Source organism: Kogia breviceps, chromosome 12 (assembly GCF_026419965.1).
Source record: "Kogia breviceps isolate mKogBre1 chromosome 12, mKogBre1 haplotype 1, whole genome shotgun sequence".
Taxonomy (NCBI): domain Eukaryota; kingdom Metazoa; phylum Chordata; class Mammalia; order Artiodactyla; family Physeteridae; genus Kogia; species Kogia breviceps.
Window position 1 is genome coordinate 67140679 of NC_081321.1, and position 12975 is coordinate 67153653.

General features: G+C 34.9%; 1 protein-coding gene across 15 annotated transcripts in view; it reads right to left on the reverse strand.

Annotated features, from left to right (window-relative positions):
• The window catches only part of PPFIA2 (PTPRF interacting protein alpha 2), a 437715-nt gene that overhangs the window by 357964 nt on the left and 66776 nt on the right, over nt 1–12975 (reverse strand). For 9 of the 15 annotated variants that reach the window (XM_067009799.1, XM_059081639.2, XM_059081638.2 and 6 more), the window contains one exon: nt 1762–1815. The exons of the other annotated variants lie outside the window; for them this stretch is intronic. In XM_067009799.1, the coding sequence (XP_066865900.1) occupies nt 1762–1815 (54 nt within the window). The remainder of the gene's footprint in view (nt 1–1761; nt 1816–12975) is intronic. 15 annotated transcript variants of the gene reach the window in all.

A 12975-nucleotide genomic window follows, 5' to 3' on the forward strand; every position in this document is an offset into this window, starting at 1 on the left:
ACCCTAGATTGTCTAAGCTCTTATGTACTCTGACATTTGTGTAATGTTTTCCACTCTACAAAAAGTTATAAAGTAAGCACTATCATTGAATTTCAGAAAATGTAGGCAGCAGTATAAAATACCCATCATCATGGTAAGGGATGGCCAAGAGAGAACCTATATCTTCATACTATTATAAATTATGTCCAAAGAAAAAAAGACATACATACATGTAGTATAAAAATACAGACAAATATACAGTTAACTTTTAGCTTTTGGGAATGAAGTTGATTAAGTTCACCTTTAGGTCACCATCTTTCCTTTTTGTGACCTTTTTCCCCTGTAAGGGGCTTCTTTCAGTAACTAGGATTTATGCTGACTCAATCTCCCATGTTTAGAAACTTGCTTTCTTGAAAGGATATGATAAACTAATTTATTTTAACATGTAAATAGCAGGTAAGAGTTTTACGGTCACATGCAGAAGAGAGGTGTTTAGTTTTTAACAAGGGACAAATCCTCTTAAAATCAACTTATCTCTAATCGCAGAATTCTTTCAGGAATCGGTGAGCAGTGAGGGAAGTATTTTAAAGGAAATGGATTTATTCTTCTAATAAAAGTTGAATGCTATGCACAAACATAACGCAAAGCAGCAGGATGAAATTACATCACATAAGCAGTCACCTACACTACTACACTGACTTACATTTCATCTTGTCTTATGTTGCAGTATAATAGGTTCAGGGATTAAATATAAGCAGCTATCTGAAGACAGTATATTTTTTTTCCTCCATAAATTTAGACAATGAAAATAAAAGGAAGGGAAAGGACTAAAATATGTTGTTTAGCCTACTTTAGGAGCATTATGAAGATTAGACAACATCATGAGACACATGAGAGTGAGACAGGAGAGAAAGAGCTACAGTTGAAAGTTATCTTTTTAACACTTCAGTGGTGTCTTAAAGTAGTTATATACTTCAGCTAGATGCCTAGAGGAAGTATAGCTAAAAATTGACAACACAGGATTCTGTGTGTTCCACATTAAACCTCACAGTGCTAAGTGAAAAGCAAGCAGTGATATAAATTTATGCATTGGCTGTTTGTTGAAACAAATTGAATTTTATTACTTTAGATATATACCATAAACTCATGTTTGTGCCTTAAGCATGAAATCACAGGAATGTTGTTTTACTCAATGTTTTTTGAAATCAGACATCACAGAAAGGACTACAATGTTCCAATACTAGACTATCAATCTCTTGCTATTGCCTAAAAATGATAATGTTTTAAAACTTTCAAGCACTTTCTCCAATTTTCTAGAAGCTTCCTGGGTAAAGCAGGAAAGAAACAGCAATATCGAGAATCAATACTGTGAAAAAAATGGGCTGATAAAATAATTTTTTCTCAGTAACTAGCAAGTATATTGCAACTGAAATCATACACTTATTTACAATGGTAAACTCTGAAGTTCCAAAAAGTTTTAACTTTTTTTGTTGCCCATTAGTAGGACATAAGGTGTTTACACATACTAATGAAGCTTTTATTATTTTTAGAATCAATGTATGGAGATGAATTTTATGAGTATTAAAACTTTTTAAAACACTAAATGACACCTCAGAGCAAGTTCACATTTTTGTATTAGTTACTGCAATAGCTATAAAGTTTTGAAAGAAACTATTTCAAAAAGTTACCTGTGTGACAAATTGTATACAAGTAACTCTGATGATCTGGCATGTACATAATTCATTTTGTCAATAGTTAAATTTAATGAAGAATCTAACTTACCGGTGGATCAGCCCCCTTAGAACCAGTCAGCCCTCCTGTTAGGGATTCGATATCCTGAAAAGGGGAGAGGTGTTGATTGTAAAATGCTACTCAACAGCATGGAGAATTTCCCAGTCCCACAGTGTAATATTTTCTTTAGCTATAAAGTTAGGGCACTCAGCTATATTTTTGTTTTGTTTTGAGACAATCTTACACACTGTAATGCTATACCAATTGTCGTATCTAAAAATCTAGATATTTTCTCCAACTCTGTATAATCTGTAAATAGAAAAAAATACAAACAGACTAATTATTCATGAACTATGTAAGAAAATGGCTCTAGGTGGGAAAGCAGATGTTTCATTCTCTAAGAAGCTGAAGTGAGGGCAGAACAGAAAAAAGAAAATTTAATGAAACTGCAATTTAACATATTATTTGCAAATATCGAACCCATGGAAAATGCTTAAACTACAAAAAAATCTAAGTATCTACAGTTCACTCTATTATTATACATAGAAGATGAAAATATTAACAGATATGGACAGATTAGCTATTCTTTTATAAGTATTAATTTCTAATCTTAAATCGGTAACCACAGTAGATCATGCCTGAGAAATGATTACAATTGACAAAGGTATCACAAATGAAGAAATGGGTGATGCTGTGACAAACTCAAGAGCAAGTGCGCTGTTTTAGGAACAACTAGAGATCAGCCTTATCAGTTGTACAGCTTTGGTCCCAGGGTAACTAATCATATGGCTTTTTCAAAAGAAGCTAGAATTTTAGGTTTTTAAGTAAAATCTCTCAGGACTTTAATGTTTGCAACTGTTTTAATTTTTAAACCATCCCCCCACTCCTCCCAAACGAAAAAACAAAACAACAACAATAAAAAAAACTGTCTGCTTTTTAGGTAGGTAGACATAGGCAGATGAATAGGAGTTTGGGGCTAAATTGATAAGTTACAGTTTTTGCTAAAAAGCTTCTTTCTTGTGACCCTGGTCACTTCTTATCTGTTTGCATCTAGTTGAATGGATAGGTTTGAGGAACCTGGGGAAATGTATAGCAGTATGAAATCAAAGATGAAAGAAAGATAATTGAGTAAAGATAAAAGGAAAAGAAATTTAAATATCTATGATCAGAGAAACAGCCAACACCTGGATATCATTAAGAAGACATGCTACTAATTCACTTGGGACTCAATTACATCATTTCACTGGTATCTCAAAAATGGGGAATCTTAACAATAAATATGGGACTCTAATGAGCATGTGAAGGAAACATTAAAGGTGGGGCAGGGAAGAAGGAAGGGATGGTGTGATGAAAGTTTCCATCTGAAGGAGCTGACTTTGAACAGGAGTGATGAATTTCTGCATGCATATTTTATTAAGAGCCATGAATGATAAGGCAACCACAAGAATATTTGCCAAGAAACCTACTGTCTTCTTCGTAATACATATATTGTATATAATATTTTTTCCTACCCAGCATCCCTTTGAGGAACTTCTTCCCTCCCCATTCTAGTTCTAAAAGAGGCTTATAAAAATTGCTTCAAATGTTGTAGGTGCCTGCCAGAGAATTAAGGCAATATGGATTTTATAAGATATAATGGGAGTGTCTAAGTCCTTGATACTATCATTTGAACAGTGTTTGAAACTGGATGTTCTCCCTGCCTGCAACTTTAAGATAAGTTTCTGGCTCTCAAACACTAAAAGATCTTAATTAATATGTCTGCAATATTAAGTCTATTTTGAAAAGGCCCTCCCTTTCCATCCTACTGAAATTCTTTATTCCAACACCACGCATACCATAAACAATCAAATCATCTAAATTATCTGATCTTACGTGATCTTTAACATTTCTATTGTTATCTAAGTAAATCATGTCAGTATACAATAAAATTAAGCATGAAACATATTTATAAATTGGCAAACAAAATTAGCATTCCTTTTTAATCCTAAGATAAAATATAATCTAAAAATTGTTTTAGAATTTCATGGAGTGAAATAAAATGGCTAAAGTATTAGATTAACAGAAAATAAAACACACAGCCCTTTGCACTTTTTGATAATATTCCTGTTCTGACCATGACAAAAAACAAAGTTCTATTCACATGAAAGGTTTCTTCCAAGCACATTTTTAAATGAAAAGAAAAAAAAAAGGTGTTAAGTACATTTTGAGTTAATGCCTTCGTTATTCATAGAAAGGCATATAAATTATATTAACAATACAATTTCTGATGACATTATCAGAGAGATAATAGGGAAATTAATTCAGAGAAACAATATTTTAGCAATTTAGTTGAGGCATTTTGTCCTCTTGTTAATTAAAAGTTCTACCATGATGATTTCTTGCCATCATAGAAAAGTTGGGCCAATGCTCAGATCTGTAAAATTTTAAACTTTTCATGATAGTCATGGTCTTGAAAAAAAATAAAGCAACAATAGAATTTTGAAGATGAATGGAAAACACATTGGTATTTATGTTTTTTAACATGTTGAATTAAAGCAAATTATGAACTCATGGCTCTAAAGAGAACACAGATATATTCTTTTATTCTGTCTATTCTTTTAATTAAAAAACTTTTTTTTGATCTTATTTTCTGTTTTGAGTGTAAGTTGAGAGAGAGTGTCCTACTGGGATAGATGCCCAAGTTAAACATGGCTTATCTATCACTTGATGCAAAAAAAATTTTCAGGTGTGAATAACAAGCATAAGTGTGCATGAATGCATTTATGTTGTAAAATTAATAGGTGAAATAAATCCCTTGAGAAACTCTGAAAATAGTTGAAAGTGAGTCAGTCTTTCTGATGGTTGCTGAATATCTTATCTACAAAATATAACTTAAATCTTTGACAAATTTGTCTATCTTGTTATTTACATGTATTTTTATATAGATAACAAAAAGGGAAACAGGAAAAAGTAAAAACATTGATTTCCTAGGTAGTTTTTAAACTTACTACAATAATCATGTTGTTTGATTAAAATATTCAAAACAAACTTTGATTTTTTTACTATGTTATGGAATTTTTTAAAACTATGTTGTACACCATATTCATTTAGATTTAATAGCTAATAAAATAATAACTACTTACTGAACAGTTACTACATGCAGGCACTCTTTAAATGCTTTATATACATTATAAACAGTTTTATAGGGTATAGTTATAAGAGCCTTATAAAGTAGTTATTTCTTTTCTCACTTAGGCTAAAAGGTTCATATAATTTACCCAATATCACGCAGCTATTAAGAAGTGGGGTTAAAAAATATATTTGACTCCAAACCTGTGTTTTTAATACCAGTTGTAGGAGAACAGCTTTATCCTGGCATCCTGGTGACCTTGCACATATCCACATGGGCCATGTAGGCAAAGCTAACCTTAGGCTGGCCCATGTCTTGGTGGAATATCCTGTGGACCTCCCAGGAACATGACAAGGTAAACAAGTCATGAAGACCTTACACATGGCAGTTTCTCATTCTCCTCCCTGGCACCAATGAGGCATGGAACTTTCCACTGCACTCATCTCCCCCATCCCCAGATCCATCAGCAGGCTATAAAACTACTAAGGTGCAATATGGAGTGGGCTCCTCTCCAACGGAGCAGCCTTTCACTCTTGTGTTCTGTCATCTGGCTCATCCAATTTAGTGTTGTCCTGTGGGCCTAGAGACCACGTCCAGGATTGGATTTAGGCTACTGATGTGACTAAGGTGCAAAATTTAAGGAGGCACTCATTTTGAGGGTCATACAGGTGCTGATCCTGCCCTTGCAGGATCCTAAGAGTGAGTGCCTCCTTAAATGTTATACCCTATGCACCTCATTCTTAGACATCTGCAAAAACAAGCTGACACTTGTACAATCCTGAGAGTGAATGCCTCCTTAAACTTTGTGCCCTAAGTACCTTACTTGTCTCACCCTAGTCCCGGCCCTTCTAGGGGTGTGGAAAGCTGACACCACGGAGACTTTGTTTATGCTGTATATGTAATATACTCTTTCAATCCATTTGGACTCATTGTCTCCTTCCCAGTCAAATCTACAGAAGTGTGGCAAGCCAACTTGGTACCTGCCCACGTGCTGCTGCTCAGGGACAGCTTGCTGCTTAATATCAGCATTGTATAGCCTCCTGTATACGGGCTGCTGTTATCTACACAGAACCAAATAAACTAAGATCTATGAATTATGGAATCCAATTCACTTCTTAAAAAGAAAATTCAGGTAATGAAAGTTTCACTTCCCTCTCCAAGGTGTCAAATACCTGAGCGAGGTTATTAGCAGTCCTTGACACACGCTGTATAGAGTCAGTCTCTTTTAATATGGGAAAACCCTGCTTCTGAGATGGAAACCTGTAATTCAAGGCTGACCCATGAATCAGAAGTCATAAGGCTTGGGAAGGGCGAGCCACAGATGCAGTGGAGCAATCAGTGTCAGAGCTCTAAGCAGAGTGAGATTTGAGGGCAGCCTGGAGCATGGGTATCACCTCCACCCAGGTTTAAAATAAACTCCACTTTGTGCTGCATTGATGCTGTTGGTTGCCCATCTGCACCTTTTTCCCTTGCTCTAAAAGTTGACATATTTTTCCCTTGACAGTTTGAATGATGGAGCTATAGGGATTAATCATGTGGTTTTCCCTGCAGATCATTAAGTTCAGATGTTGTAAATCTTGCTTCCTCTGTGTGGAGGTGGGAAAAAAGAGGATATTAGAAGTTGAGGTTTCACTCAGGGCTATTGCTGGATCCTTATTTTTATCCCTGAAGAGTAGGATCAGCCAGTTACAGCCAAGGAAAAGATGTTAAGGTAGCTTGGGTATCAAATACATTAAAAATGAAGAATAGAAAATTCTAAACAGTCAGTTGAATCTAACATTGCACATGCCATCAGACCCAGAATATCTTAAAACCTAATAGTGACATTTAAAGTTAATATCAAGTTTTCAAGTACTACTCTTCTAAAGAATCACTTTATATGATATGAAAATACTTAAAGCATTACAATATTGTTACCAGCTATGAGTATTTTGAAATTTGATTTATGCATATTTGTAATTTGCAATTATTTTAGAATATCTTTAGAGGAAAGTGATTATATTTTAATATAGAGTACATTTTCATGCACTAAACAATCTATCAAAAATATATTAGTATAGTGAAATCAATATAAAATAGTAAAACATCAACCATATTTACTGAATTATTATATTTAAAATTTGTTTCAAGGTCTTTAAAAATATGATGAGGTATTTTATGTTTGTAGAGAAGTTTACAAAATTCATATATTCAAAATATCAAAATTAAGCATTTCTCTCATCCCTTTTATGGAAAAATTCCCCCCAAATATCCCTCATGTTCATTCTCTCTCGATGCAGGCTTTTGTCCCCGCTACATCACTGCTACCCCTCTTATCAAGGCTGCCAATGACACCTAATTAGCTGAATCAATTGTCAATGTTCATCATCATTTTTCTTGTCTCTAAGCCACATTTGACACAGTTAATCACTCCATCCTTCTTGAAATACTTTTTTTTTGTCTTAGTATCCATTGAGTTTCACCTTCTTTGTAATTTTATTTAGTACCATGTCTTTAAGTACCATGTATGCTAATGAATTCTGGATTCCTTTTATCCTCAGAGATTTACACTGCCTACAACCTCCACTTGGGTATATTACAGTTATCTAAAACTTAATGCAAAATCAAACTTGATTTTCACCTCAAAACCTCCCCCAAATTAGGTTTCTGTCCCAGTACTGTCCATCTTGACATCACCATTTGCCCAGTTTCTTAGGTCCAAATCCATCAGCAAATCCTGCCAATTCTATCTTTAAACTATGGCTTGAATTAGACTATTTCTTACCACCTGCATTACTACCAACCTGATCTCTTGGACCAAATCAACAATATTCTCCCTTGGGCTAAAGAATGGTCTTCCTAACTGTTGTCCCTGCATCTGTTCTTGCATCCTCATTCCTCATATATTCTCCACACTGCAGCCAGAGCGATCTATTTAAAATGCACATTAGATCAGATTACTCCCATGATCCAAACCCCTCCATGGTTTCCCACTAATCTTAGAACAAAATACAAACTTATTACTATGTCATGCAAGCCCTGTGATGATCTGGCTTTGCCCACCTCACTGATCTTGTCTTTTGCCATATCCTTCTTTCTCATGCCACCCAGCCACACTGGCTCCATTGCTGTGCAAAAAACAAGCCAAATATAACTAACTGTCTAAATCAGTGAAGGTTCCACCCAGAAACAAAAGGCAAACTCAAAAACAATGTAAAAGAGCATTTAATCAGAGGATATTTTATAGGGGTATGGAGGGTTTAATGGATCCAGTGGAACGTGAAGCATGGAGACTGACGGAAAGTCATAATAACCACTCCAAGCCCAAAGGAGTAAGGTAAAAGAACAATGTTGTCAGGAGTTCAGCAAGGGATGAGAACCACTCATCAGCCTCTAGAGCAGTTTGCCGCACATGGAGCTCAACAAGTACTTTTTGAATGGATGAATGACTGACTCAATGAGTAAAGCAGGTAATATAATTTTATACCTAAAAAAGCCAAGTCGCAGAGTATACAAATGATGAAGTATTTCTAATTGTTGTATAAATGTATCACTTTGAAAGCATGGCTCGAGGTAATTGTGTCTGTATACCAAATCTTTTTCGAATGCCTGAATGAACAAGTTAATGAATGACTTGCCCCAGATCACACAGCCGGTAAATGCTCCAAAGAAGCTTTGAAATCCTGGGTGTTATAACCCCAAGCACAGTGTACATTTTTTTCCATTATACATCACTAATGAGATATCCTCCTTAAAAAAGACACTCAACTCTATATTATCTTGAGGCAATACATTTCTATATATCCCAGAGTTTCTAGTTCATAAGAAGGAAAATACACAAAATGATTTAATAGATAATAAACAATACATTACGTTTATCTTCTGGTGAAATACTGTCAATACTTCAAATTAAAGACCTGATACCCTAATTATTGCACAATAAATAAATCAATGCTTGATAACTTTGTATAACATATGTGTTGAGCATTAATAACAGTTCAAATACACTAAGCTAAAAATCAATAATGTTTATTTTTATGTAACATTTCATAGTGTGTAGGTACATAGCACTGGCAATAACAGTCAGAAAACAAAATTTCTTTTAAAAAATCATTCAGTTTTTTACATAAGGCTTAATGGAAACAATCCTTTATCCCAGAACACCAGCTCCTTGAGACAAGCATCCAAATAATGAAGCTGAGTTTATTAATGAGGCATCTTCCTCCTCTACCAGGCTTAAGCTGTTAATGTTTCCTTGGCAACTTTACAGGGTAAATTTCCAGGGAGGCAGAGAAGAAGCAAGAAACACACACAACCAATAAATCGTCTTTCTTACGGAAGCCAGAAAGAGCCCTATTTAGTCATTCTTTAAAATTTTTTAATAAAGGATAATATCTACACTCTTACTGCGAGCATAGTCCAGCCCAAATCTGAATTTTCCCTGAGCCACACGATTAATTCCTTCAAATGAGAATGACTGAGCATGTGTTATGACTGAGGCACTGTGCTGGACACAGACAGCATGATGATGAATAAGTCAAGGTCACAGCTTTCAAGGAGTTCACAGTCCAGTAGGGCATGAGAATGACAAAGACAACGTAGTCAACAGATGCATGCTGCACACAAAATAAGCACAAGACACCACACTGAATCTGGTGTATGGAATCCAGAGGCTGTGACATCCTCTCTGACTTCCAGGATCTTTCAGAATGTCAATCAGAAGAATAACATGAGGAAGAATTCAGAGAAATAAGGTGCTGAATTTACAACATATAGGGGTTGTAAAGGGAAATTTTATAACGTGACAATAAGTCTGAGTCTTTCATGTTGCTGGAATTGTATTTGTTTTTGAATGCACACTGGGTAAGTCTGCCCAAGACCTTTGTTGGGTAACATAATAATTAACATTTATTAAGCATTTACTGTACCAGGATGCCATGCTAAGAGTTCTATTGCCTCATTAAAAAGCATCCCAGCTCTTTTAGCTGATTATTTTCACCATTTTTAAGATGATGAAACTGAGTCTTCAAGAGTTTAAATGACTTGACAAAGGTTACATAACTACTAAGTGTTCAAAGCTAAACAGGCTAACTGCAGAGGCAATGATTTTTAACTATTATGCTCTCTTGAGTAAGTGGAGATGTGGAAAAAAATGTGGAGGACATCTTGGCATGCCACATAATGACTTGGCAGAAAACATATTGATTCAATATTTGTAGAAGAAATGAATAAAATTGCAAGCAGAATTTTTCTGAGATGAGGTGGATATTCTCTGATGGAAAAAAAATAATATCCTTGTCTGACCTACAGATAAGAGTGTTAATGCCACTGGATTTAGCAAAAAAGTAAAATTCCAAAGATTTTTGCTATGTATTTCTAAGTTCAAAGTATTCTTTTCAAACTCAAACCTAGACAGGAAATCTAATATGTATCAAAAACATAATGTGTCAGTGTTGCATGGAATAGGTTTTTCTGAAGAAAGTACCAAAGAGATTTAAGGTTCTGCCTTTTCCATGGAGTGCCCTCTTTGAAGCACTTTCCATTATGATTTTTATGTGCTGCTTTGTTTCTTGTCTATTCCCTTCCATATGGCTGATAAAGGGAACTTTTTGCTAAATCCTGACTCAGACTCAGCTCCTTTTTGCCAAATTTTAAACATTGATGGGTACTTGTTATCTCACATTTAATATGGCCAAATCAGACCTCATCTCCTCTCTTTCTCTGCCATTACTCTGGGCAACTGCCCCCATCCAATTTCTTCTCCCAGCATTTATCTCTTTTGGCATTTCCAATAAACAGTCAATCAAGATTTCTGGAGGTCAATAGTGTTCCCTCACTCTGGTATTCAAATACGAAGCCAGTCAATTTTTCCTTCTAGATATCTGCTTAGTTCAATCTACTACCTCCTTTCATCATCCACTCCATTCACTACCTTAGTTCAAAGCCTCATTTTATTTCTCCCCTATTCCTGGATTTCTCCAAAATAGTGTCTTTTTTGAGTTCTTTTTTCTATCCTCATCCTTATACAATGTCTTCTCCAGAGAAGTGTTTCTCACAATGTGACCTGGAAACTAGTAGCATCAGTGTCACCTAGAAACTTACAAATGCATTTTCTTGGGGTTTACTCCAGTCCTGCTGAATCAGAAACTCTTAACAAGCTCTCCAGGTGAGTCTGATGCAGGCTAAAGTTTAAGAAACACTACTTCAGAATGATGTATTTCAAATGCAAATATGTATATGTTACTCCTATACTCAAAATCCTTAAAAAGATCCTATTCTTTTTAGGATGAAAAACATATCAAGCATATTTATGCATGAAGTCATTCATTATATAGTTCTAGACTTTTCTTATTTCACTTTTTACCACTTACTCAAAAAATACCTTATACCTCTATCATAATGAACCCTGTACTTCTCTTTCGTGTCAAGTGTTTTCTTACTTCTATGCTTCTGCTCCATAGATCCGTCCACCTAGAAAGACACCCCTCCCTCCGCTGGATAAATCTTACCCTTCGAGACTCAGCCCAGGCATCACCTCCTCTCAGGAGACTTTCCTGAGTCCCTCAAGCTGGGGTAATGGTTCTGCTGTTACTTCCACAGCATCTTCCACTTAACCCACTCACAACTCTACCACATCATTTTATAATTGTCATTCTACTCATCAGTCTTTGCCATTCATTTGAGGGCTAAATTAGCTCAGTGAGGCATTTACCATCTCTGTATCTTCGGTAGTTATCACAAAGCATGACCAATAAATGTTAAAGGAATTTCATAAATTTATGTTGAATCTAGCCTCCCATGAACTCCTATAAGGAGAAGGCAAGCTGACTGGCTGACAGTAGTACTTGGGATCACTTTGAAATGTTCATTACCCTATGTTAGTACATTTTCATTCTGGATATATATTGGTTTGGTTAGTGTATACCAGCCATTGAGAAGCTGATTATCTTTGAGTTTACTGCAGAATTTAAACTTCTGGATGGCAAGACTGATGATCAGATATTTTTGTTAACACAATAGAGGACCAATCATCCCAAGAGAACCTGGCTGAGGAATAGCCAACAGCCCTTTAATTCTACCTCAAGCCTACAAGATGTAACACACATGCAAGAAGAAACATCTTAGTGATAAAGAGAACAGGTTCAAGCCTAGCTTCACTACTTACTAGCTATGTGACCTTGGGCAAATTGCTTTATATACCTCATATAAAATAAGTCAACCTATGTCTTATTACTTATCTTAGGAGGACCTTGGACTATTAATTACAATTGTTCATGGAAAGTTAAATTGATAACCTATAGTAAATTATCAATTAAAAGTAGCTATTATTAAGCATGGAATAATGTACAGGTACAGATTAGATTATACATGTATAAAATAAAGATAGTCTATGGACACATTACATAATGATATACATTGAAACAGATAAGCATTAGCATGCACGTAGATGAGACCAACATACAGATTAATTTTAGGTACGAATCTCCATTAAATTTCTAGAATGTATTTTCCCTGAAAGGCAAGAGAGAGCCTAAGTTTCATATTTTACCTCCTCAACTATCCCTATAATTTTCATGCATTTCTATGGCTTTGGTTCTTATAAATTTTTCACCAATAGTATTTTTAAAATACATAATTTTTATTCTCCCTACTCAAGTTTGAGGAATCTTTTTGCTGTAGAGTAAGAATTATTTTTTGTACAAAATTCATGAACGTATACACAATTTACTCCTCTTTCAGTGTTGTGTTATCTGACGTCACATATTTATATACCATGGTGGACAGCTTTAAGCCTGTTTGAAATGTGCTATAGCAATTGAGAGGAAGGATCCAACATTTAAAAGAGGATATCAATGTTATGATCCTAGGTACACAAAATTTGTGGAAATTTATCTATCAGCCTTTAGTGGTTGAGAGTCAGATTCAATTACTGTGATCTTAATTTACAATTAAACCTTCAATTATATGATGCTTGATCTTTCCTTGACACAAAACACAAGTAGATATCTAGGAAAAAATACAATACCCCATCCTTTTTAAAAAGTCAGGTTTTATGTTTAACTCAGTAAATAATAGCCTAAAACTTTTACTGGGTTAAAAAAAACCTGGATATTATCCTGAGGTGACTTTTTTAGAGGAAAGAATAAAATATATCTCTTTTTCAACTATTATCAGCA